The following is a 27,502-nucleotide window of genomic DNA, read 5'->3' as shown; positions in this document are numbered from 1 at the left end:
CAGGAGTGCTTTGATTGTGTATTTCTGCAAGGCAGGAGTTGAACCAGATGGCCCTTGTGGTCCCTTCTAACTCTATGATTCTATTGCACCCTATCATCCAATCACTCTTTTTTCCATACTCTCCAAACACCCCTGCCCATAAGCCTTATTAAATATTTATTTTTAGATCCTTATTCAAGATTAAAGAGTGTTGATGAAAATAAATACACAAATCTGCTTTGTGTCCTATAGTAACTTGTGCTGATCCATTTTGCTCTTTATTGCAGATTCTTTGTAGTTATTTTTAGTGTTTAATCCATAACAGTAAGCAGCAACGACATCAGATAACAGACATCAATCATTCTCTCACAATCTATGAATGCTCACATGGGTAATAGCTTCAGTTATCCTAACTCAATAAATGCTGAGATTATTGTAATAAGTAAATCCAATCATGAGCTATCAAACAAAAATCATACCAATACCATGTTATTTACTAGAATTAAGAATCTTTTAAAAAGCCTTCCAACACCAAGAAACCACCCACAATCTGACACAGAATTCTGAACACAGAGTACTCAAAAGGGTATCAACACTTTCATTACAAATGTAAAATTATCAAAATGCAGTCATTTGTGTAGTTTTCATGTCCTTTTCCTTCATATTTTGTTGTTCAGCATGTTGCTGCTTACCCCATCCCCGTGTTGCCACTTCTGAATCAAAAACAGTGCTGTTTGTTATTGTAAGGGCTTACATAGAAGTCTGGACTTCCCCTCGAATAATGGAAACCTAGGGCAGTATAAAATTTTCACTGCAGCACAAAGTCTCACCTACTGTATAAGGCATGATGTTTATAGCAGGGGAAAAAAGAACATCCACATATACAGAGGCATACTAGAACTTCAACACCATTGCTTCAGTTGTAAGGGCTTTTTGTTAATATACCCAAACACTGGGTATATTATTAGCAAAATTAAAGTTTGTGATAGCTACTCAATCCCATTAATTCAAAGCACAAGCATTGTTATGACAACCGAGTTCTTGTGAACTGGATGAGCAACACCAGTTTCATACCTTCTGCTGGTGGGGTAGGAAGTGGGATGGGAACAAAAGTATTTTATAGCGCAGCTTAGTACTTTTCAACTCCAAAGAGCAGCAGAGCCTATGAAGCAGCAGTTTTGTAAGGAAAACACATAACAAGTAATAGGTTGAAAAGAGATGGACACAAGTCACTGTCTTCATTCATATCCCAGAATATCCATGCTGTTAATCCCAGTCTAGCAAAGTTCTCTCAAAATCCACAACAAGCCGTCTTCATTAATGCTTGTTCCACATAGGAGCTGCTATTGGCCCCTGTGGAGACCTTTCAACAACAACAAACTCATCGGGGTTGCCGTATGCTCGATAGTGGATTAACAGATCCTGAATAGCGCGTTCTTCTATCTGAAACAAGAAAAAAGGAAGCAGCTGTATTAAACCTCCAAGAAATCTTCAGATAAAAGGTCAGCATTTGCCATTATTCTGTGCTGTGTAACCTTTAAAAGTAACTGAAGTCCCAAGAACTCTCAAGCTTCACTGTACGTTTTTGCACAAGCAATCTTTTAACAACACTGATAGCAGGACAGAGTCTCAAGAGTGGTCCTCACTGGCAAGCCAGAAGACTTAAAAATATTCTTCATTTAAAGAACCAGAAACTACTGAGAACAGAGATCTTACATTTGGCTAGGTTCAGTTGTATGTGGATTAGAATAATGTCAACTCAAGCTACCAGAATCTACAGAGTTTTTTTATTACACTACACCTCATAATAGTGTTTCTAGGCAACTTACGAACGTTGACAAAAAATAACCGCAATAAAAACATCACAAATAAAATATAAAAATTTAAAAAGCAACAAAAATCACTCTAAAATAATTCCATCCCCCATCTTCCCAGACCAGCAGCTGTAGAGGGGGTTTCCAAGGAGGCTAACCAAATGCCTGGGTGAAGAGGAAGATCTTTGCTATGCCCATAAACCCATAAAAAATACACGCGTAACACATCTTCAAGGGGAGAAGGGTTCGGGGACTGGAGGCAATAATGGAAAAAGCCCTCCTGTGTGCCCTACCCCCTACACATCAGCAGAGGGAGGTAAGGCCAGGAACACCTCCCTCTGTGATCTCAGTGCCCAGACAGGTACACATGGGCACAGGCAGTCTTTCAGGTAGGCAAGGCCCAAGCTAATTAGGGCTTTGTATGTCAGCGTCAATGCCTTGAATTGGGCCCAGGACCAAATTGCCCAGTCCCATAGGATCCAAAGAGGGGCCATTCAAAGCAGATCAGACCACTGCCCCTCAGAAGCACGGGCGCTACTCCCTTGATCAGAGAGGCATTCACCATCTCCTGAACGCACTGGCCAGCTTCCCCACCACCCCCGGCTAGCTTTTATCAGCCAGGATGGACAAGAATCCAGGGGACTAGTAGTAGACTGAATCCCTGCAAGCAACTTGTTACCGTCCTCGGGCATCAAGAACTGAAATTGAACCAATAAATCCAGACCAGAGGGTGCTCTGGACACCTCTACAGGAGGCTGTTCAACACTGGAGTCCAATCCCATGTGACTTTATCTTGAAAGTGCGCAGCAAAATCATCACAGCAGACACCGGGGGTACCCCAGTCACAGTCCTCTGAATGGAGGACAGCAAGCTGTTAAGCACCCTAAATAACTCTGCTGGACAGCTACTCACGGATTCACTGAGGGTGGAGAAATACATCTTCTCCACTGCCGCCTGATAATGGGCTATCACCAGTGTCCAGTCAGATCCGCACCGTGATTTCCACCAAGCTCAAGTCATCGCTGTGCTTCATTGCCCTGGATGCCCAGTATACCATGGGGCCCAATGAGGATCATGTTGACAGCTCTCCTGATCTCACCATTCCAAAGGGAGACCAGGATCTTGACAGGAGTGCTAGCCATCTGGCCATGAAAATCTCCCAGAGCTGTCAGAAATCCTTGGAATTCCAGAGGTCCAAACTTCATGAATCATTCATCCATGACCCTTCCAACTAACTATCACGTCCGACCTGCCCAGTCGTACAGACCAGACCAAGAGCACGTCCAGGTGAGTGTGTTGAGGCAGAAACAGACAGCCTCATGGTTGCTATGGCAGCCATGAGCTCCCCAACTGGAGCATCAGAGGCATCTTCAACGTGGATGCCCCAAACCAACGTGGATCCTCCAGCATCACCTCCAAGACTGCTTTTACCAGCTCAAGCAGAAAGGCAACTGGGCAGCTCAGTGAGCAGTACACCAGCAGCAGTCCCAACTTCTCTCTCTGGCCATGCATGAAGACCAAACTCTACACCAGCCAGAGCTGGAGGGTCATCTGGTGAGGGTGATGGAATCTCTATGGACCACAGCCACTGCTGCGCACAGTAATCTGAGGGGGCAGAGCTGGATAAGCACCGGGGGGCCCAGCTCACACATCTAGGTCTCTGTGATGCACACCAGGTTGACCCCCTCATCCAGGATCAAGTCCTGATGAGGACATATTTTGGACCGATCTGGCATTCACAAGCAACACCACCAGGCTGGTGAGCTGGATGACCTGCACCCCTGCTTTCTCAAGGTTGAGGAGCAGAGTAGAAGGGGTGACAGCATCCAAACATCTAGGAACCCTCTGCAAGCTTTCTTTTTGGGCCCCAACACCATAGCATCCCTGCTAATCAGCACTGAAATACAGCTGGAGAACATGAATAAGATGGCGTCCATGACGGAGCTCAGCAGTGGAGCTCTGCTACATTAGGTTTTAATTAGGTTCTCCCCTGGATTTTAGTTAGGTTTTTAGCCTTTAAGAGATTTTCATCTGCCTTGCTATACAGCTACATGATTGTAGTACTCATTAACTAAGCGACATCTGGAAAATAACGAGTGAAACAACAGAGGAAGACGGCGGCATGAGGTACCTGATTCCTCCGTGTTCCTTAACACCTTGTGCTTCGTGTCTCTCGCCTCCTAGTCGGATTGCCTTTTGTGTGGCCTCGAGCTCTATCTTGGCTCCTTCTGCAGCACTGGGGTGCCTCACATTTGCGAACTGGGGGTTTCAGAATTGGGGTGGAGGACAACGAGGGTCCTCTCCCTGCAACCCCCGGTGGGGCCCCGGAGGCTTCTGGCAGGACCTTTGGCGAGGCACCTTTACAATCCATAATAGAGGCAACAACAACAACAATGAGGCGCCCTTCCCGGAGACTGAGATTACAGCTCCGGTAGATTTAACAGCCTGGGATTTCTGCTGCTCCTTTGGGTCCTGGCGAGTCGGTAGTGAGAGGACTGTGCAACCCGTGGCCTCAGAGTGCAGCAGAAGGAACAGACCAGCACAAGGCGCAGCGGGGAGAACAGGCTGGTACAACAGAAATATCAGCGGCTCTTCTGGGGCTCGGCGTGCCGGCGGTGAGAGGGCCGTGTGGGCCGCGGCTCCGAAGAGTAGCGGGGGGAATAGACAAACAACTTTGAACCCGACTGGGGTAGCTGGTGGCAGAAGCCCTCAGTTGCTGCATCGCCTCGCCTGGAGCTGTTTTATTGACCTTACAGGACTGAACTCTCGCAAGTGGCTTATCGGGTGGTGGGAGCCCCGCGTTTTGCCACTTTGTCCACCAGAGGGCGCAGGGGACTGGTATCAGAAATTCCCTATTGTTATCTACCGACGCCCTCTGCTGGCTCCAGCCTTGGTTGCATCCTGCAGTTTCCGCTGTCTATTTAGGAGCTGGAGGCAGGTGCCTGCATGTAGTTACTTCTATGGCAGCCCGCTAGTGAGAGTACTGGGCTGCTATATTTAAGAGAAATGTAGATCTTGCTCTTCCATCCAACTTCTGTTATTGTTATAATTAGAAGGCTAATGTTGGGATAGTTGTTTAGTATTATGGAATTAGTGGGGTAGTCAGGTTAGTTAGTCTGATTAGGTGGGAGTGGTCCAGCCTATTTATTGTATTAAGTTGGTTGATGTGTTAGTAGTAAGTCTGGACTCACCTTTAAAGATTTAGTATTTATTTAGTAGGCCATTAGATAAACAGAGAGCGTGGAAATATGGGGGCGCCATTGGGGCTAGGGATCCCAGTTTTAATGGGACGGGGCAAGTATAGCGGTAGGCGGTGGCCCTATGAGAGAAGACGGATGAGATATGGGTATGCTACTGTCAGCCTTTCTGACCTCCCCGACCTATCCCAACCTGACACGAAGGTAGCTGGGCTCAGGGGACACTGCTTCAAGTTTTACTCTGGTGCTTATCAATGCCAGGTCCATTAACAACAAAACAGAAGTGCTTCGCAATTTCCTAGGGAGTCAGCGACTGGACCTGGCTTGCATCACCGAAACCTGGGTGTGTGAAGAAGAGACAGTCGCTTTACGTGAGGTCTCACCACCAGGTTTCGCGTGTCTCCACCAGTCACGAACAGGGGGCCGGGGGGGCGGCGTGGCACTGTTCATCCGTGATTCCATTCCCTTTAGGGCTATCCCGGTCCCAGAGATTACAGGCATGGAGTGTGTCGGCCCTAGAGTGGGTTGGCTCTGGAGAGGTTGGCCGTCCTCTTCTGGTGTACCCGGGTGCGCCCTAAGCGCACCGGGAGACGGCTCTGTTAAACGCCGTTGCTGGAGGTGGTGGCCGACTAGGCGTTGAGGTTCCCCAGACTTATTGTCTTGGGGACTTCAACGTCTGCATGCCTAATTACACTTCACCCTCATGTACCGTGGCTGCAGGACCTAGCAAGTGTCATCCATGGCGCACGCTGGGCCTCTCCTTATCAAACTCCGGCCCCACTCATGAGGCTGGTCACACGCATGGACCTGGTCTTCGGGTCGGGAATCAATATGGTCGTATCCTCTTACCGATTAGAGTGCCATGGTCCGACCATTATGCCCTGAAGGTCCCGGATGGACTTGTCATGCTCTCCCCTGTCTCAGGCGACCGGACGCTGATTTATGTCCGCCCGTGGAGACTTATGGATCCACTTGGTTTCCTGAATGCTCTGCGGGCCCCTGAACCCACTGGCACGCTCGATGAGCAAGTGGAAGACTGGAATGCCCGACTTTCCCGATGCCATCGAGGTTGTTGCCCTCCGGCGTCCTCTGCGCCCCTCGTTCTCGACTAGTCTCAGGGTGGTATACCGAGGGAGCTACGCCATATGAAACAGGAGCTCAGACGGGCTAGAAGTGAGTGTGGAAGAAATCGTGTGACGGGAGCTCGCGCGAACATCTTATAGGATGTTTTATGAGAAAGCCTATGAGATGGCTGACGAAGGAGGCCAAGAGAGCTTTCTTCTCCTCTTCTCTCTCGCATCTGCTAGCTCTCGCCCGGCTCCAATTGTTTGCGCTTTGGTTCAGTCTTTGACCTCATTATCTAGAGGTTCTACAAATTCTCAATTGGCGATCAGCTGTGAGGCATTTATGAGCTTTTTTGCAGATAAAGTCGCGTTGCTCCGCCAAGACCTTCCGGCCACGTTGACTACAATAAGCGAACTAGAGGCTCTCTTGCCGTCTTCTGGCCCTTGTTTGGCCCAGTTTTCCCTGCTCTCCGAAGCCCATGTTGACAGGGTCCTGAAAACTGCTTGTTGTGGACTACTACCTGTCCTCTGGATCCGTTGCCCCTCCTGGCTTATTAAAGCTTGCCAGGGAGAGCTACTGACCCCACCTGTTGAAAATCATCAATGGCTCTTTGAGCCAGGAGTCTTTCTCGGGTGGGTTGAAGGAGGCAGTGGATCCGCCCACTCTTGAAAAGACCATCGTTAGATCCAGCAGATCTGGCCAATTACCGACCCGTTTCGAATCTTTCGCTTTCTGGGAAGGTAATGAGGAGAGTGTGGTGTTGGAGCAGCTTCAGGGCTTTCTGGAGGACACACGGGCTTTCGATCCCCTTCCAGTCCGGCTTCCGTGGCTGGGCATGGGACGGAGACTGTCCTCGCCGCTGTCACAGATACGCTCCGCGATACAACTTGACCGAGGCGGATCGGTAGCTGCTGGTATTATTGGATCTTACCGCAGCGTTTGATATGGTCGTATCCACGACCTTTTGGCTCCCACCGCCTGGCCGCTTCCGGTAGGCGGGGCACTGTCCTTCAGTGGATTGTACTCAAGTTTCTCCGGGACCGGAGTCAGCAAGCGCGGTGCGGGGATCAAAGCCTCCCAGAAGTGCCCGCTTCGATTGGCGGTAAGTGCCTCAGGGAGCGCTGTTGTCCCCCCGCTGTTGTTTAACATCTACATGCGGCCCCTTGCTCAGTTGGTGCGGAGCTTTGAGCTGATTTGTCACCAGTACGCTGATGACACTCAGCTCATTCTGTTGATGGAGGGGGGGCAGTCATCACCATTCCAGCAGCTCTACAGCACTGTTTGGAGGCGGTTGCTGGATGGTTGCAACAGAGCAGGGTTAAAACTGAATCCATCAAAAGACGGAGATCCTCTGGCTGGGCCGCAGGGGGGAGGTGGGGGATTTCCAAATCCCCGCCAGAGTGGGAGGGGCTTTATTGGCCAAAGCGCGGCCTCCTCCGTTCAAGCAGCCTGGGGTCCACCTGGATTAAGTCTCTTTCAATGGAACCCAGGTGGCCCATATAACCCGGGTTGCGTTTTTCCATCTTCTCGACAGGCCCGGGCGGTTGGCCCCTTTCCTCCCAGGCGGATCTCCGCCACTGTCAGCGATCCATGCAACGGTCACCTTCTAGGATTTAGACTAGCCCTGTAACTTCGCTCTATGTCACGGGCCTCTCCCCTCACGTCTGCTTCGGAAGCTGAAGCTGATCCAGCATCGCGGCGGTGCATGTTCTTTCCACAGGTGGTGCCCTTTAGAGAACATATCCAACCTGTGCTGCGCCGCTCTGCACTGGCTTCCAGTGCTGAGTTCCGAATCATTCATTCGCCAAGGTATGGGTGCTTACCTTTAAGGCCTTCACAGCTGCCTGGGGACCTTCGTGACGCTTCGGGACCGCTCTTACCCCATATGTCCCTACGACGCCTTTACGTTAGATTTAAGAGGCCAATTTACTGGTGGGTCCCTGGCCTCGATGATCTGACTGGCCTCTACCTCCAGGCCAGGGCTTTTACAGCCCTGGCTCCCTGCCTGGTGGAACACGTTACCACCAAAGTATCCAGGCCCTGGCGCGGGATCTTGGAGAGTTCCGGCCAGGGCCTGTAAAGACCTAATTGTTCCACCGGGCATTTTGGGGGGGGCCGGCCGCTGATGCCCCTCCCCTTTCCCCCTCCTTTTCTTTACATTCTGGGTTCTCCGCTTCTCTGTTTTATTTTCCAGGGTGGATCTATGAAGTTCTGTTTTTATGATTGGATGCCAATATAATATTATTGATTGTTGTTTTAATGGGGTTTTTATTGTAACTATTGTTTTATTGTGTTGTTCACCGCCCAGAGCCCTTCGGGGGAGGGGCGGTATATAAAACTAATTATAAATAAGTAAGTAAGTAAGTAAGTAAGTAAGTAAGTAAGTAAGTAAGTAAGTAAGTAAGTAAGTAAGTAAGTAAATAAATAAGAGAACCCCACAACCTAAAACATTAGAAAGCATAAATGCCAAACACAACTATTCTTAATTTAAAGTCTGGACAATTTTCTTTTACCTGGATCAAGGCTAAAAGTTTCTCTCTGGTACGGACAAGAGCAGCTTCTTGCTGGAGCTCTTCCTTTACAATCTCTGCAAATGTGATGGGTGTTGCTGCAGCAAGACTTGGCAAGGATGTTGCTAACCAAGGACTGCAAAGCAAAATTGTAAACACAAGGCATAAGCACTTGGCAGGTTTTCTTAAACATAATTTTTTCTTCAAAACCCAACTTACTTTGGGCTTTCTGACTGTATGGGTTCACAGGAATGATCATTTTCTGCCTGAAGATCAGCGGCGGTTGTGCACCTAGACCAGAAAAAAATCCACAGACCTGTAGATTAGTCAAACCTTCAGGAAGCAAAAGAAGCTGCCAAGCAGCATGAAGCCAAACTCTACTGAACTCAACAGACTAAGCCAGAGGAGTGTTCAGTGGCTGCATGTTCACCAAGTACCACGCGCAAAACTGTAAGCAGGCTTTGTAGCTTTGAGAATTTCTTATGTTCTTATGTTCTAATACAAGACAGTGGGATTTAGGTTGAGGGGGGAAGTCAACATTTGACTGGATTTTCCCCCCCGTTCAACTATTATTTATTTATGTTGGATTTACATCCTGCCCTATCCCCAAAGGGCTCTGGGCGGGTTACAAAAAAGTTCAAGTATAAATAGAAAATATATAAAAATATAAATCCACATTCATACTTAACAAATTAACAATTTAAAACCATTTAAAATATTTTAAATAATGTTGAGACGATAATAAGTAATAATATCGATTTGTCCTTCCCGCCATCCATCCATCCATCCATCCATCCATCCATCCATCCATCCATCCATCCATCCATCCATCCATCCCTCCCTCCCTCCCTCCCTCCCTCCCTCCCTCCCCTCAGAACATAAGAAAAAGCCTGCTGGATCAGAGTCCATCTAGTCCAGCACTCTGCTACTCGCAGTGGCCCACTAGATGCCTTTGGGAGCTCTCATGCAGGATGTGAAAGCAATGGCCTTCTGCTGCTGCAGACCGAAAGATGTTATATGGAGACCGAAATATGTTATATGAGTTCAGATAATCCGGCTGGCTAGTTGGGAAAGGCCTGGTGGAACAGCCACGTCTTACAGGCCCTGTGAAATTGACATAGTTGCCACAGGGCCCTGACATCACCAGGCAATTTGTTCCACCAGGCTGGAGCCAGGGCCATAAAAGCCCTGGCTCTCGTCAAAGACAGCCAGATGTCCCTTGGGCTGGAGATCACCAGGAGGTTCCCCTCCAACAAATGGAGGGGCCTTGTAGGACAATATGGGGAGATGCAGTCCCATAGATATTCAGGTCCACGTCCACTACCATTCAAAGCCTTAAAGGTCAATACCAATACTTCGAAAATGACCTGGAACTCGACTGGCAGCCAGTGTAGTTCTCTAAGAACTGGTGTTATACGATTATGACTGGCTGCCCAATAAGCAGCCTTGTGGCTGCATTCTAAATGAGCTTCAGTTTTCTTATCAGAGACAAAGGTAGGTCAGTGTAGAGTGAGTTACAGTAGTCCATTCTTGAAGTGACCACTGCATGGATTACTGTGGCAAGGTCAGGTTTAGAGAGAGATGGGGCCAGAAAAGTAGAAAAAGGAAGCCTGGGCTGTCCTTGTGATTTGGGCCTCCAGTGATAAGATGGAGTCCAGAATCACGCCCAGACTCTTGACTGACGCAGCTAGATGAATAGCTGCACCGTCCAGGGTTGGCAGCTGGAAATCCACAGGTCTCTCCCCTGTGGCCAAGCCAGCGAACCTCTGTCTTCACTAGATTTAACTTCAGCCTGCTCACTTTCAACCAACCTGCCACAGCTTCAAAACAATGCTGGAGAGCTTCAGGGGCAAAGGCCAGCCAGCCCTCCATCGTAAGAATGAGCTGGGTGTCATCAGCATATTGATGTCACCCAAGCCCAAAGCTCTGCATCACCTGAGCAAGGGGTCGCGTGGAGATGTTAAACAATGTTAGGGAGAGGATGGCCCCCTCAGGTACTCCACATTCAATGTGGAGACCTCCATCCCCGACACTACATGCGACACCCAACCACAGAGAAAGGAAGCCAGCCAAGAAAGAGCTGACCCCCGTATTCCTGCGTCGGTGAGGCAGTGGACCAAAAGGTCATGATCTACAATGCTGAACGCTGTGATCAGGTCCAGCAAGACCAGCAGTGCTGACCCGCCTCTATGCAGCTGGAGACAGAGCTTGTCCCCGATAGCAACCAGGACAGTCTCTGTCCCATGAGCAGCACAGAAGCCAGACTGGAAGGGGTCCAACACCTTTGCGTCATCCAGAAATTTTTGAAGCTGCTCTGCAACCGCTCTCTCAATTGAAAAAGGATGGGACAAGGAATAGAGAAGTTGAAGAATTTTTCCTTTTAGAAGTGAGATTGAAGAGCCCAAGGTGCAGAAATGTTGAATGCCACCTGTCTCCTTGAGGGGAGGACACACATCTAAATAAAAGTAGATTTTTCAATCCTTCAGTTTCATTAAGTGAACTGCTGAGAAAATCCAACCACACACACACAGAGAGAGAGAGTTTCTGAGAATCAACTCCTTTAAGCCATTATAAATCACCATCATACATCCAAGGCATCTCCAGCATGTATTCTGAAAATACTGAATCTGTGCTTCTCAGGTATAATTTTATTGTACACTTTTTCATAATTTATGGCACTCAGTTCACCCAGCAATATGACTTTGAAGGCTAGAAAGCTAACATCTGAATAGAAAACACATCAACTAAAATTAAATACTGTACATTTAGATACCTATATCAATTTACACTGTTGCCAAAAAAAGCAGTTTATAAATACTGAAAACAGAATAATTTATGTGTCCACCTTCGAGTCTTTGCAGTTTGTGCATCTTCAAGTTCTTTAACCCAAGCTTTTCTAGAACTAGTACCCACACCAAAAGATTTTTCTTCCTTGATCAGGAGCTTATGGAATGATGTTGGCAAAGATGTTGGCAAAGCAGAAGGCGATGAAGTAGACCTGCAACAAAAAGCAGGGACAGTCTCAAATGCCTATACTTTCTACTGTGTTTCATATTAAATGCAACATCTTCTGCATTCTTGTATTTTTGCCTTTGCTTTGGTGTAGTAGGTTCTCTTTTATTCCTTGTTGCAGCTCCACTACTGTCAGGGTCTGTTCCCACGCTGTGTCTTTACCTATCTTACATAAAGTAAGGTTGTAAGTGTTCAATACACCTTGCCTCGCGCCTCCTTTGTGGCCAGCTCGTGACAAGTACACCTTTTTCATTTGCATCATGGACTTGTCGGCAATGACAGCTCTTGCAAATACAAGCGTGCTGCCCTCTGGGCTAGAAGGAGGCTTCCCCAGCTCTTTGTAAACATTCTTGTCCTCCTTTCTTATACAAATTTCAAGACACAAAGGAATGGTCAATGTTTTTTCCATTATAACCTGGAAGAGCTATAAACATTATTCCATATCACTGAAAGGCTCTTCTGCAAAAATATAATGCACTTGTTTATGCACTTTTTTTTTGGGGGGGGGGGTTGTGTTTCATATTAAATGCAACATATTCTGTATTCTTGTATTTTTGCCTTTGCCTTGGTGTAACAGGTTTTCTTTTGTTCCTTTCTGCTGACAAGCCACCATTTTTATACTGTAGTCTTATCATTTTGCCTGAGCAGCCCCTTTGGTTTGTTAATATTGTGATGCAGTAGTGTGGATGTGGTGTCTTTATTTTGTTCACTTTGTGTTCTCCCACCTTTATTATTTTTATAACAAACAGTAAAAAGATTCTTCAGCTGCTCAGCTAGGCACCTCTCAGGCAGGCGGGGAAAACTGCTCTGAGGGAACACAAAAATAACCTATTTTCCCTCTGTCAAAAAATAAAAAGCAGGCACCAGAGGCTCTTTAAAGTAAAACAATTGAACAAGAAGATTTTATTGACATAAGCAAAGAAATATGATTTTGGCAAAGAAACAATTATTAACAAACAAGAGGCTGGTACTTAGTTCTTATTTACAAGTAGTTAACAGTATCTCTCTTCATAAGTGTTACATGTTTGGCTCATGTCGCTAGCTTACTGTCTTAAACATGTTACATTCAATTTATTTTAAACAGACATACTCACACCAGTTTTGGAGACATTGTATTCAGATGGTCTTACAATTCAGTTGAAAAGACCCTCCTTTTACCCTCAGATAAGTATTTGAAAAACAGTGCCTTAAAACACTAACTTCTAGACAATCCTCGACATTAGATATGTCTAGCCCACATTCTGCTTCAAGGAGCAGGAATTCCAGATGTCCCCCAGGAAGCCAATTCCTCTCTTTATCTTTGTGTTAAAAACCCCACACTCTCATAAACTTCACTGCTTAGAGTGTGGTTTTCCTCAGAGTAAAACAACCAAGCAACTCATGTGTTTGTTTAGTGTCACTGCTTTTGTTTTCACCATGGATGTAGTATAGATTCTCCTTTTAATCTGACCCTCCAGTCCCTCAGAGTTAGAATGTTAGAATGGAGCCCAAATGGCACACACTCGTTCACTCTGGCACTCTGATTAAAGCTACCTTCAAAATCTCCTCATGCAGTCTTTAGAACTTTAACTTTTGTAGCCAGTCAAACATAAGCAGTCCAGGCTTAACTACTTGTGGACTGAAGTCCACCTGCATAAAATAAGGCTCAGTGTTCATAAATGTCACAACAGGGTTATGAAGGTGCTACATGAGAATCTCTTTGTTCAATGAAATATTGATAATTTTGTATACCGAACTGTAGTGATATTCTATCCTGGCAAAAGCAAGGACAAATTCTATTATGTCATATATAAAGTAAAGAACTGCCTGACACCACCCTTCTGTGCGCACTGGTAGATGTGAAATTACATGACATGTTCCCTTCAATTTCCCCATCCCTTTTATACATCAAGTTTTTGTCTCAGTGTTAAGATTAATTGGGAAAAATAAGCCCAAAGAATTCTATGAAGGCTTAACTCTCCCCCAAATTTTGAAACTTTGAAAATGGAGACTGTTATTGGCACACAAAAAGTGTATGGTTAAAGATATATTGAGTCTCCCTGTCAACCAAAAAAAATCCAGAAGGTCCCACACCCATCTGGCACCCTGTCTTGCCAGAAGAGCTGCTGAATTTCCAAGACAAGTATCTTGTTTCATGGCAAACACACAAACGTTCTGAAGAATGCCACATGCAAGCATGGAAACCCCATGTTAGCGCCAAATGCATGCTTATGACTTTGTTTTATAGACTTTTAAAAACAGCATTATGCCATTAGGCAACTAAAAGTTGACAAGAGAAAATATATGTCTTAATCATAAGAAAGCAATAAATAATGAGAACTGTATTTTAAACAAATAATGACTAAGCCATGAATGGAACATATCTTTTTCACAAGAAAATGAACACTAAAATTAACACCATATTCCAAAGAATCAAGTTTGGGTTTTTTTAAGTCATTGATTTCACACTGATTGTCATCTTAAAAGGAAAAAAAAACCTTTTGGGCTTTCGCCATTTTCCATTTTCCCAGCCAGAGGAATGCTGTGAAGGAAGCATCAGTCACATATGAAAGCTAGATGGGAAATCATTGTGCATCTGAAATACCAACAGCCCAAGCTGGAACAGTATAGTGGACAGGGTGCTGAAATTACCCACAGGGTTGAAATCCCCACTCATTCATGGGGCTCACAAGGTGATCTTGGGCCAAGTGCTGTCTGCCCATAAGGCAGTTCATAAGGCTCTTAAGAGAATACATTGGGTAAATATAATGGGTAGAAGGGTGAGGTACAAATATGATAAACATAGTAATGGCAAGAGATACACAGTGTCATATCCAAGTGTGAATTATCTGTACTCGATCAAACAAAGCATTTTAAGAATTGCCGTACATTCAAAGTCATCATGTACCATCATAAATGCATTAAGAAAAACATACCATACATTCCCTGGCTTGGTAGTTTTTCGCTGTGCAGGCAGGGCAGCTGCAATTGGCATGATCTCTGGGCTGTTATCCTTAGAAGTCATGGCAATCAGCTTCCTCTGCTTCTGGGAAAGCTTATTCCCTTGAGTAGTGGGCCTGCTAAGAATTAAAACACCACTGTAATGCTAAACCGACCGCCACACTCCAGAAAAACAATGATAAACAGAACAGTCATGTGATAAAGTACAAGATCGACATTTTTATTAGTGATACAAGCCCCAGAAGTACAGAAAGACTGGCCTGTTCTTGATATCCCTGTCACAGGGTAATGGCAGCAGTAAAAAAAAATCTTACTAAGTTTTCTTATCCTGATCCGACATAAGTTTTTGTAAAATTTATTTTGTTCAATTTGTTATTAATGAACCGTATTTAAGAGAGGGAAATGACGTACTGGTGTATTACTGAAGAGACAAGGAGGTTTGGATGACGAACACAAATTTCCAGAATAAACATTTGTAAAGAATTGCTGCACAAAGTTTAGGACTTCTCTTTTTAATATTAACCAGTTTAATAATATTGTTTATTGCATTATCTAACCTAAATTACATCCCTTGACAATCCCTGGTCTTGTACCTACCCCGAATTTATCTTTGGCATGGTTCCACATTTTTGCATGTTTTCTTCGACTTCCATAATGGTTCTTAAATCCATAGCAGAAGGACTGGTAGGACTTGAATGAAAAAAATTACAAGTTGCTACTTTGAAAAATGTACATTTTTACTCACATTCCAGCTTTTTTTCAGACAAGCATTTCATATATCTTATATATTTGTATACTTTTTAAAAAAAACTTAGTATGGACATTTTTAGGACTCCTAATACAGGTGAATTAAATGCTTGAAAACCCATATAATAATGTGAAGCTTAGTTATATTTCTTTCAAGGTCTACTTCAAATTTGATGCTTTCAGATGGCAAGTTCAGGATGCAATACAGTAAAGACTTATAACAGATCTCCTTTTTCAATGGAACTAACACTATCAGGATGGCTTCACATAACTGTTTTATGATCACTGGTACTGCACACTAACCTGAATATTTTGTAGCTTCAAAACCTAACTCCAACTCCAGCACAATATGGGGGGGGGGGAATACTCCTTTGAAAGCAGCACAGGCTTACACCAGCAAATTTATCCTCCCTAGGGCACTTACTTCGGCAAAGAGGCAAATTTGTTGGCCTCTGGCCACTGCCCTGAACTACGCCAGTGGGGCGGGGGCATGGTGAGGGCATTCCTGGGGGTGGAGCCAACCTTAATCGGCTTTCACTGCCCATTTAGTCCCTTTGCGCTGGTGGGCCCAGCATCAGACATACACTGCGCTTTTCGTGGCATATCTCCGCTTCCCCCTATGGGGGATTTTCAGGTAAGTTTTTTTTTAAATCAACTTTTTGGGCTTCCAGAACTGTGGGAAAGTCTTTTGGACAGGGCAGGACTGCCCCATGCATGAGTGGCACCATCTCTGTCCACCAGCCCAGTTTGGTTTGGACTGTTATCCCTCCCTCTCCCTCTCCCACACACACACACGTCTCATCACATGAAAAACCTAGTACTCAACCAACATGGAAACATATACCTAAAAGAGCCAATAACCCAATTGGAAGAGCTTGCAGAGGTGTTTTTGTTATTAGGAATGCACCGCGGTGTTGATTTTTTTTGCAATGATGTTCCTTCACTGACTTTCACCTCTTTATTGGCACGTGGAACAACTGTACTGGAAACATACATCCTCTTTTTCACCTGAAATCAAGACATGGACAGTTATATCACTTCCTTCATGTATTTAAAAATATAACTGATTTGAGTAAGAGGCACCATATACAAGAGAAGATAAGGAACAAAATCCAGTCAAACCCTTCAGCCAATATTGGATTAGGTACACAGAGCTACTTCAGGCATGCCCAAGAGTGCTCTCCCCAACCTCCCATAGCCTTGAACAGATATCCTTCAGGTCATATTACTTTATTTTCGGCACTCTATGCCTCTAGGGAGCTATTTGGAATTAACAGGTCTGAAATCCTGCTGGCACATGCTGTACTCAGGATAGCCCTATGAACCAAATGGTTCCATAAGAAGGATACTGACAAGCTGGAATGGATCCAGAGGAGGGCAACCAAAATGGTAAAAGGTCTGGAATCCATGCCCTACGAGGAGAGACTTAGGCAGCTGGGTATGTTCAGTTTGGTGAAGAGAAGATTAAGAAGTGACATGCTAGCCATGTTTAGATATTTCAACGGACATCATGTTGGTGAAGGAGCAAGCTTGTTTTCTGCTGCTCCATAGGACCAGGAGTAATGGGTTCAAGGTGAAGGAAAAGAGATTCCACCTAAACATCAGGAAAAACTTCCTGACAGTAAGGGCTGTTCAACAATGGAATGCACTACCTAGGAGTGTGGTGGAGTTTCCTTCTTTGGAGGTTTTTAAAGAGAGGCTGGATGGCCATCTGTCAGGAGTGCTTTGATTATGTGTTCCTGTATTGCAGGGGGTTGGACTTGATGGCCCTTGGGGTCTCTTCCAACTCTGTGATTCTATGATATTCCACTATGTGTCATCATAGGCATGATTCAGTTCTGATAAGGCAATTACAAAATGAAGAGTGGTATCTGTCAGTGCTCTGAGATTATAACTCCATAAGGTTTCTGAATTTTTAAGTACACTTTATCCACACACCACACCACAGCTGCTATAATTTAAAATGTGCACTGTGTTAAGCAAAGAAGATGGAGCATGCTGCATGCGCTTCAAAGGTTAGGAAGCAACATATGAAAGCAGAGAGGTGACAACAACGGTGCTATTCAGGAATCCAATTCCTCTAAATAAATATTAAAGTAACACATGCACACCAAAAGCTCTGCCTAACCAGATAGTTGACTTCCATATGACAAAGCAAATAATCACCACTTTTTAACTGAACATAAGCCAGCTTTTTGGCTATATAAAACCACTAAGAATTAAGATGTTTATTACTGAAAAAGCAAATATCACGGTAACAAGTAAGTTCTGACCTCAACCTTATCGGTATGGAATCCCACTGTGAAGTCAGGAGACTGCAAATCTCGAGGACTATTCACTCCCACATAGCTACCTTCGGAATCAGAGGTCAGGACTTCAGGGAGGGATTCAACAGAGTTGGTTTTATCCAGTTTCAAAAGCCCTGCATTTATTAAAAAATAAAAAAGTCATAATTAATTTGCAATGTAAATTTCTGTAGCATTTAAGAAGAAGAAGAAAAAGAAGAGGAGGAGGAGGAAGAGGAGGAGGAGTTGGGATTTATATCCCCCCTTTCTCTCCTGTAGGAGACTCAAAGGGGCTTACAATCTCCTTTCCCTTCCCCCCTCACAACAAACACCCTGTGAGGTGGGTGGGGCTGAGAGAGCTCCGAAAAGCTGTGACTAACCCAAGGTCACCCAGCTAGCGTGTGTTGGAATGTACAGGCTAATCTGAGTTCCCCACATTACCCTCCACAGCTCAAGCAGCAGAGCGGGGAAGTTAGAGCTTTAAAAAAGTTAGAGCTAAGACAATGTTCTAATTATTTAAAATGGACACAAAAGTCGCACCAGTCCCCCTCGGCTGCACCCCAGACCCACCTGAGAAGTCTGATTTGTACCTGTCCCCAGGAACACCTCGTCATAGACTGATTCGCTCACCATTGGAAGAATATGTTAATTTGGCACTTTCTACCTCCTCTGACTTATATAGTCCAAGCTAGCCTGAACTCATCACATTTCAGAACTAAGCACGGCTGGCCCTGGAGACCACTAAAGAAGTCCAGGCTTGCTACACAGAGTAGGTAACGGCGAACCACCTCTGAACATCTCTTGCCTTAAAAATCCTACAGGGTCACCATAAGTCATCTGTGACTTGTCATAGCAAAAAAAACCTTGTTGTCATTTCCCTATCCACAGCAAAGGTTCATACTTCCTTCTTAGCCTTGAAAAACAAGGAGAAAAGCTGCTGTGGTAGATTTAGAGGCAAAGATAAGAAACTGATTACCAAAACACTGGAGAAGGAACAGAGAGCTACATTAGAGTAATCAGTGAGTCCAAAGTGACATTCAGCCCATTCTGAAAACTTGTACAATTCAGCTTCAGATAAACAGTTTCGAGTACAATTTACTTCATCGAGAAAGATTTGAACACTTCAGTGAAATCAGCAATCTCTGAACTTTAACACTGATCTGTTTTAACTTGATTTCGGTTCGCTAATTTCCACCACAAGATGAATTATATGCCTTACCAGTAACCATCCTGTTAAGATCATCCTTTACTAACCATTCTAACCATGACACGCACACAGACAGAATGCAACAGAGTTCACATAAATGGTCACAGCTCATCACTAAGAGACACAAGTCACTTTCACCGGCATTATGAATGGTGAGTTGTGGGAATCTTTTGACATGGCTAGCCTCTAGACATTTAATTTCCACTCTGATATGCTTTCTGTACACTGAAGGATTCTGTTCCCTCACTTTTCTGTCAATCAGTGCTAAACATTTCCTTGTGTATGGCTTGTCCGAACGTTTATTGCTACTGATTACTCCTGCAGTGTCCCATTCAGCTTCTGCAGCTGCACAGAGGGGACTGTCACTGACAACTGCAAACATGCAGCCGCTCCACTGCATTCTGCTTGTTCCAGAGACAAGTCCCATAATCAAACATATTAAAGTACACTGCAATTGAAAGAAACTGATGAAAACCTATGTGGTCGAATATTAATACATTGTAAGACTCAGGAAGATTTCAAGAGCTTTATTGGAACTGTGTCATCCCAGACTCAGATAGCCAAAACTGGGGGTTTGGCTCTCTGACCCCTGGTATATACCTTTACAGTTTAGTTCAACCCCTGGATTCCCCCCCCCCCCCTCACAATCCCATAATATCAGCATGTAAAAGAACAGTGGGAACAACGGCATTGTTTGAGCAGGCAGTTCACTCCTTCAGGAAGGCAGATAAGGGTGAACGGCGAAACTCTATTGAACTAGTTACTTTGCAAGCAGGGGGAGGCCTCCATAGTCTTGAGTGATGATAATGGCTGGGCCATCTGTGGCTGGGGTGTGGACATGTAAACTGCCAGGCCTGGAATGGCGTCGGCCTGACATACAGACAATATGTTTCACTGCTGCTGTACACCACATGTAGCATTATGTCATTTAAAGTATTGTCTTGTTGCTACAGGTGGAAAACCCTTTTTCAATTGACCAAAACACTGAACTCAATAAAGTGTTCTGTTTCAAACCTCCAATTTGTTCTATTTTCTCATGGGTTAAAAAAATCCCCTAGCAGTTTGATGCACACAAACTCCGGCATATAAAGGATAGGGAAGGGGGAGTGTGCCACAGTTGGATATGCATCTTGCGTATGCTCCAGAATCCTGTGCAAAGATAGCAAAAAGCAGGAGTTGAATTTGATAAGACATCTAATTTTTGCAGTGAAATGGCTTTTTGACTCCGGAGAAAAGGGAAAGTCTGACCACTTTCACCTCCCTAGCCTGTCACTTTCACATACAGCATTAATGCAAAATGTTGAACATTCTCTCCACCCACAGCCATAGTTATGACAAACAAAAAATGACAATCTAACAGCAACATGGACAATCAGAAAGTCATTCTCTGGCCAGGAGAAATAATATCACATAGAACACAACAGATATTAAGGCATACAGAAAACAAGTGACCATTGACACATGAAGATCGGATATTTACTACTAATTGCATCAAATGAGGGGCAGATGAAAGTCCATGGTTAACTCAAAAATGATAATGGAATCACATGAAGGAAACCGTTTCAACAGATGGCACTGCCCCATGAAAATTAACAGATTCATATGATATTCATAATGAGAAGACATAGGCTCATCCATATTCAAAGCCACATGCAATAATTAATACATAATGGATTTTCGTGGCATGTCCATATGAGCAAATTATTTCTGCTGCTTTGCCAATTAGAAAAGTAACCCACAAATCACCCCTTTGAAGGAAACTCATTCACCACTGACCTGTAGAGGGTGGATTCTGAATGATATCCGATAAATTATAACCTCCCGAGCTGTCTGACCGTCTTCGAGGCTTCTTTTTAGCTTTAGCTTTTGCTTTTTTGAGAACAGCTTCCCTAATTTAAACATAAACATACGTATTTAGATTTGCACAGTAGCTTTTTTTTACTGCCTGCTCAAAAAACCTTAACGTCAGAGTCACCTAATTAAGACTGTGTTAGGAATTCAAGATTTCTTGCCTCTGTAAGATTTCCTCAGAGCTCTACAACATACCTGCTTGTATCTGACCTTGCTCACTTTTAAACGGAGGTCACATTCATACCAGGCCTTTAGTAACACAGAGAAACAATGCCAAATAAAAGCTGCCTTAGTTGCAACTACTTGGAGAAAAGCAGCTGTTATCTGAGATGGCTGTGAACACTTAGTTTTCTTTTATACATTAATTTTTCGCTGCCAAAACATGCCACTCCATTCCGGTTGCAGACTTGCTACTTATGGCGTGGCGAAAACATGAAGTGTGGCATAAAGAGATAAGAGAGAGGTGTCAGAAGAAAAAAAATGAACCTCACTGAGTAGCTTGCTCTGCACTTTGTTCTTCTTTCAGGAACACGAAGGTTTCTCCTTCCTCAGGCTCCAACAAACTGATATCAGGGCCATCTTGATATGGAGTAATTACTCTCCTGACCATAGCTGGAATCTACAACATAACAAATTCCTTTAAGCTGTACATTAGGAAAAACAAGTAGGCCACAAACTAGTTTTGAAACATAAAAGCTTAGGGGGCTATAAGAGTCCTTCACAGTGAGTTGGTCTCATAAGAATCAGAAGTCCTCATACACACGCAGACAAGATGTACAGAATACATCTGGGCACTACTACTCATAGACTCAAACATATAACCTCACTGATCAATTTGTCAAAACCCTCTTCTGCAGTTGTATTTTTCCCATTTTAATTTATATTATTCCATTAAGTTATTAACGAAGATACCCTTTCTTTTGATTTCTAAAAGTTCAGAAGATGACAAACAGTAATCAAATAAATAGTAGCAATTAAAATCCAAACGCAAGCAGAATGACCAAAGCATAAAAACAAGTCACAACAAATAAACCTAGTTATTATAGGCACTTCTGAAAATTTCTGCCTCTGGAGGGTACCAGAGCATCAATTGTGAAGGAACCAGGTAAACACCCCTTGGGAAGCTACAGAGTAGGTTTAAGCCAATCCAGAAAAGGTTTGAATTTCAAGGAAAAGTAGGTCCCTGTTCCCTGAAAGGCCACAGACAGCTGGCCCTTTGATCCCTCCTTCAAAAAACAACATCACCAGAACAGCTGGATACCCAGTCACCATGCTTTATTATCTAAGCCATAATAACAAACTACAATGAGAGGTTTTGCCATAGATATATATTTAGAAGTTGGGCCACTAGGTTATTTTTTTCTCTTTGTGCAGTTCCATGAACCTCATCTTAAAAGGCATTAAAAGAACAGCCACAAAGGTAGAAAGCCTAAAGGAGCTAAGAGAAGTGGAAAGGTAACGTAGATGAAATTTTCAGGGACATCTCCCTTGATGACTGCTCTCCTTCTGGCTGGGAGAATTAAGGTTTTGGGGTAAAAGAGAAATAGGCAAGGGAGGGGGGAGAGAGATGATCTTTCAGAAGGGACCAGGTCCTTGGATGGAAAATAGATAACCTTCTACCACCAAGGGAAAGCCCTGGGAATGGAGAAATACGGTGGTTGGAGAGTCGATCATCAGAAACTCAGAGAGATAGGTCAGTGATGAGTGTTTTGACCACACAGTAATTTAAATGCCTGGGAAGAAAGTTGTGGACATTACATAATGTTGTGGACCTTACACAATGTTGATAAGGCTGCTACTGTGATTTAAGGGATTTTAATATTAATGTTATATATGTTTTTATATTCTGCATTATGCTTTGTATATTTTGTATTTTATTGTTGTATTGTTGCTATTGTACACCACCCAGAGCTCTTTGGGGGATCGGACAGTCTATTAAATCTAATTAATAATAATAATTGCAACAACAACAATAATGCTGGGATCCGCATGAATACTACGCCGATACATTACAACTTCTCAGGCTCTGACTATATAGAAAAAAAACTGTAAATGCTTACTAGCACAACCAAACTGTAACAACTATGAGCCATTCATGTAAAACTGTGTGTGTGTGTATGAGATACTTTGTTGATGTGTATATACTGTGTATGTTTTCTATACTGTGTATGTTTTCTCTCTCAGTTAAGTAAAGTTTTTCTTATGTTTATGAACTTCTGAGGTAAAACGGCTGGTCTTTTGAGAGATAACTATTCTAATTAAACATGCCGCACAATCCACATTTCTGCTCGTTTCTTTGCTTGACAGAATTATATTGTAAATATACCTGTTACCCTTCAATAAATACATGAAATTCTGACTCAGCTGAACTTTCCAGGTATCCTTTAAAAGGCATCCCCACACAGATCTGCCACAGTGGATCAGCTGGAATGTAAATAAATTATGAACACACTCCTGGCCACAACTGCCATTCCCACATCTGTATCAAGGTATACCTCTAAGAGCGCTCCCTAGCTGCAGACCACATTCTTATGGGAGTGTTACCTATTCCCTAATACTTTTTAGCTTTGTATGGATTAAGCTTTAGCATATTCGTCCTCTGATAACGGACACAAATTCAGAATCTGTTACCTCCCTAGAATCTGATGGAGCTAGCTAGGTGATACTAGCACACTGATGTCATATCTATAAGCTCCAGGCAACAGTCAATGAGGGTTTTCTGTCTCCTGTGCTATTCTCACTACAAGATGGAACCCTGAGGCATCACATAGGCCAATGGCCATGATAAAGAGCACCAATCTGCCTGTACCACGTTCAACTAGGAACGACCATTGCAAACCAGTGCCTCATCTCAGCAAGGTACTCCAGAAAACACTATGGCAATTGATATTGAAAATGACTAAGACGCCCAACAGAACTAAAAGGGGTATATTTCTCCACATCTTGTCCAACATATGCCATCCAATGGACTGACAAGGAAGATCTCAGGTCAAAAGCTAAATTGAAAGATCTAGTCCTTTTAATAACTTTCGTGCTACAGCATTTTAATCCTACTATTAAAATTAACCATTAAGACTTTAAAACAAGCTATTTTTTAAAAGAATATAGCTTAACTGAAGTTACCCTTCCCTTCACAAAGCCTGCTGAATTTTCTCATACAAACCAATAAAGGATTACTTGGCTACTTTACTGGGCTCATTCAACAATGTATTTTCTGTAACACTAATTAAAACATTAGACAGACATCAGTGTTACATAATTAGTGAATAAAAAGTAAGATGAAGAGTTTGGATTTATACCCCCCTTTCTCTCCTGAAGGAGACTCAAAAGGGCTTATAAACTCCTTTCTCTTCCTCTCCTCAAAGCAGACAGCTTGTGAAGTAGGTGAGTCTGAAAGAGTTCCAAAGAACTGTGACTAGCCCAAGGTCACCTAACAGGCCTCATGTGGAAGAGTTGGGAAACAAATTCAGTTCACTAGGTAACAGTCAGCCACTCACGTGAAGGAGTGGGGAGTCCAGCGCTCTTAACCACTACACCACACTGGCAAGAAGTCATTCAGAAGAATATAAAGCAATAAATATGCTATAGATTTTAAAACCTGTGCCCAGGCTAGAGACTCAGAATGCTTTTCAGTAACAATTTTGTTTAATACAATTAAGCTTGCTAATTAATTATGGGACTTACCATTTTTCTATAAGACACAGAAAGGTCATTCAAAACACCATCACTTAAAACATCCAAAGCCCTAAAAGGAAAATGAGACACAGAAGTATTTACTATAAACAAAATGTATATCCCACATTTTTGCCCTCACAAGGGACTCCAAACTATTAAAACATACATGATGAAGTTATATTTTAAAACACCTCCCAAACACACAACATTGAAACAATTTTTAAAAAGAGAATGTACACACAAAGATATAAGAGCAGTAATTAAAATATCAGACAGGAAAACAAAAGTGTCTTTATTCACTGGTAGAAGATTGGCAGTTACTCCAAGGTGACGTTTTTATTCAGATGAGCTATATCTAATGTAATGACATGGGAAGCTACAATCCCTACCCTCCCAAGATTTTCTGGAGGGAGGGTAGTACTAACACATATTGTAAAAAAAAAAGAGTAGAGCTGCAATTGGCTCCTTACAAAACATTTCTCAGGGCCTGGAAACAACTAGAAATGATGATGTTGATGATACAAAAAAAAGGGGAGGGGAGAAGGAACTTGACAAACTAGAATCTATTTCCACTTAAGCAGAATGATATACTCATGTAGAAAGACAGGAAAGTATTTAGCATATTAATATGTTAGTATACTTGGCCTGTGTTTATTTATTCATACACTGATTTTCTCCCAATACGCAGTGGCGTAGCACCAAAGGGAAAGGGGATGCAGGATGACCCGGGTGCACACCGATGCGTGGGCATGTGTTCGCCCTGTGCCCATGCCATGCCCACGCACCGGTGTGCACCCGGGTCATCTTGCATCCCCTTCCCCTTTGGCGCTACGCCACTGAGTATCGGGAGAAAATCAGTGTATGAATAAATAAACACAGGCCTAGTATACTATTTAACCTATACAAATTATTTAGCAAATTATTATGTTACATTGAAAAGATTTATATAAAATGTTATAAAAATCCCCCCTCCACATGTCATTTCCTTCCAGTTCAGAAAGCAATTTCAGAAATTCTCCAGCTTAAATGGGAGGACAGACAAAGCTGAATTTGGGGCAGAGTGAACTCAGAGAACAATAAAGAAATGCAATGGAATACATCATTACAAAAAAAAGTTTGGAATTTTCCACTAGCCCTCTTGAAGGAAAATCAAGTGAATACTGCCACATGACTAGCACTGGATTAGTATCTGAGGGACACAGCTTTGAATCTCTACTCGCCTTGGAAGCTCACAAGGTGTCAAGTTGTAATGTTTGGGAGGTTGCCATGTTTGGGAGGGAGGAATTCTCTGGGAGCGCTTTCGCTTCTGCAGGTGCTTAATTATCTCCTGTCCTTGGGGTCTGCGGCCGGGAAGAGCCTCCAGGCTGGACACTACTAACTCTGTTGTTCCCATGTGGTGGTGGGGATCGTGCTAACCATATTATCAACTGTTCTGGCGCGCTTTCGCCAGAACTGTCTTTGTCTGATCATGACTTGCCTTCAATAAAATCCTTTGAATCTTGCAAGCATTTTATTGCTTGAGCGGGGGTTTGACACAACGTGAGCTCGGGCTTGTCACACACTCACACTAACCTACTTCATTGTGTTGTTACAAGGATAGAATGGAAGGGGAAACAACGCTCTATGCTACTTTGAGCCATATCAGCAGGGCAGAGCAAGGGGGTATGGTGACAGGGGAACGTGTGCGCCCTGTGCCCCTGCCACGCCCACGCGTGCACCCAGGTCATCCTGCATCCCCTGCCCCTTTGGCGCTACGCCACTGCGTATCGGGAGAAATTCAGTGTATGAATAAATAAATACAGGCCAAATTTCCAAACCTCTTTTTAAAAAAATTGACAGACAAGTAATAACTAAATAAGCTGTTTAAATGTTCTGTGCAGACAGGTTCCATGAAAGAATCTCTCTAACACCAAAAAGCATTAGCATATGCTCCTTCCAGATTCCATCTGGCTCTATGTTCAATTAAGACAGCCACTGTGCTTGCAGGGCCATCTTATGGATTTTCTTACCTTATTTCAAGTATAGCTGCCATATTTAGCACTATGAACTGAAAGCAAGACTGTTTCAGCTGTTCAGCATTATACATTGCTGCAAACTCCAGCAGCTTAGCAGCATTCTTTAAAGTAACTGAAATTGGAAGAAAAGGTGAATTACAGACTTAGGACCCCAAAAGGGATAGCATAACAGATAAACAAAAGCAAACTTTCCCATAAGCCACTGCTATTAATAGTAGGCTATCTGTATGCATTTGACAAATTCCAATATCCAAACCCCAGAGCAGTGCAAAAGATTCTGGGGTGTGTTGACATAGTAAAAGCCCAGCTGGCTCAGACCAGGGGACCATCTAGTCTAGCATTTTGTCTCACAGATTCCTTGTTCTAGGGCAAACTCTGTAAATGTTAGACACTCAAGCAAGATCTCTTGGCCTCCATGAATGATGAGCACAGACTAGAGTTGTCCAAAACACTTGCCAAGATGTGAGGGGGAAATGGGAAGTGGAAGACCACCTGTCTACCACTTTCAATCTTTCCTGCTGAGGAACCACTGATAGCGTTCCCTGGACACGTATTAGTCAGGTCACTGAGTCAAGGCATTTAGTTTAAAGAACACATACCAAAATAATAAATCATCTTAAGACCTCACAAAGTTTTAAAACAAATACGTAAAGGTAAATAAATACAACAACATTCTGAAGACAGACACAACTCACGTTTTTCTGTAATGGCTACCTCGCAGATTTCTTTCAGTCGTAACATGAGGAGCTGGTCTGCTACCACAAGGACACTGCAGATAAATTCCACATTCTCAGATTCTAGAAATGATTGGAAATTTGCATCCTGAATGAGTTTCCAACTTGTAATATTTGACGTCCACCTTAGCCTCCACCCCTTTCTAACATAGGAAAGTAACATAAAAGGAACATCGGACAGGAAGCCTACCACTTCTTTTTTGCAAAAAGAGGAAGAAAGAGAACTAAGATGGTGTACAAAACCATTACCCCTGCATGGATTCTTCACCCCACATGTTTGACGGAAATGAATGCTCTCACATTTCAAACCAGTAACTTAATAAGTGGCTTCCAGTACTTTATTGTATCTCTCTAGTTGCCAGGTTTACACATAAGCATTTCTCCTGGCCCTCAACTCAGTTTCCTGCTACCTTTAATATATTTCTTTACTACTGGCAGCACCTGCCTCCATCCTCCCCAATCTTGGGTTAG

The 27,502-nt window shown here is 43.6% G+C and overlaps 1 protein-coding gene across 2 annotated transcripts in view; it reads right to left on the bottom strand.

The window, feature by feature from the left end:
• Positions 1 to 223: 223 nt before the first annotated feature.
• The window catches only part of IBTK (inhibitor of Bruton tyrosine kinase), a 54,360-nt gene continuing 27,081 nt past the window's right edge, over positions 224 to 27,502 (bottom strand). The window contains exons 17-29 of one of the 2 annotated variants that reach the window (XM_048495408.1): positions 26,993 to 27,094; positions 26,292 to 26,409; positions 24,292 to 24,352; positions 21,099 to 21,226; positions 20,533 to 20,645; positions 17,538 to 17,686; positions 16,109 to 16,272; positions 15,115 to 15,207; positions 14,493 to 14,636; positions 11,411 to 11,563; positions 8,785 to 8,856; positions 8,569 to 8,701; positions 224 to 1,422 (exon numbers count right to left, since the gene is read on the bottom strand). In XM_048495408.1, the coding sequence (XP_048351365.1) occupies positions 1,297 to 1,422; positions 8,569 to 8,701; positions 8,785 to 8,856; positions 11,411 to 11,563; positions 14,493 to 14,636; positions 15,115 to 15,207; positions 16,109 to 16,272; positions 17,538 to 17,686; positions 20,533 to 20,645; positions 21,099 to 21,226; positions 24,292 to 24,352; positions 26,292 to 26,409; positions 26,993 to 27,094 (1,556 nt within the window). In that variant the 3' untranslated portion in view covers positions 224 to 1,296. The remainder of the gene's footprint in view (positions 1,423 to 8,568; positions 8,702 to 8,784; positions 8,857 to 11,410; positions 11,564 to 14,492; positions 14,637 to 15,114; positions 15,208 to 16,108; positions 16,273 to 17,537; positions 17,687 to 20,532; positions 20,646 to 21,098; positions 21,227 to 24,291; positions 24,353 to 26,291; positions 26,410 to 26,992; positions 27,095 to 27,502) is intronic. The other variant, XM_048495416.1, reaches the window with a different exon arrangement.

This window comes from Sphaerodactylus townsendi, linkage group LG01 (genome assembly GCF_021028975.2).
Source record: "Sphaerodactylus townsendi isolate TG3544 linkage group LG01, MPM_Stown_v2.3, whole genome shotgun sequence".
In the NCBI taxonomy this organism is placed as follows: domain Eukaryota; kingdom Metazoa; phylum Chordata; class Lepidosauria; order Squamata; family Sphaerodactylidae; genus Sphaerodactylus; species Sphaerodactylus townsendi.
Note: the sequence above shows the minus strand (reverse complement) of the source record. Positions and strands in the feature narration are given on the sequence as shown.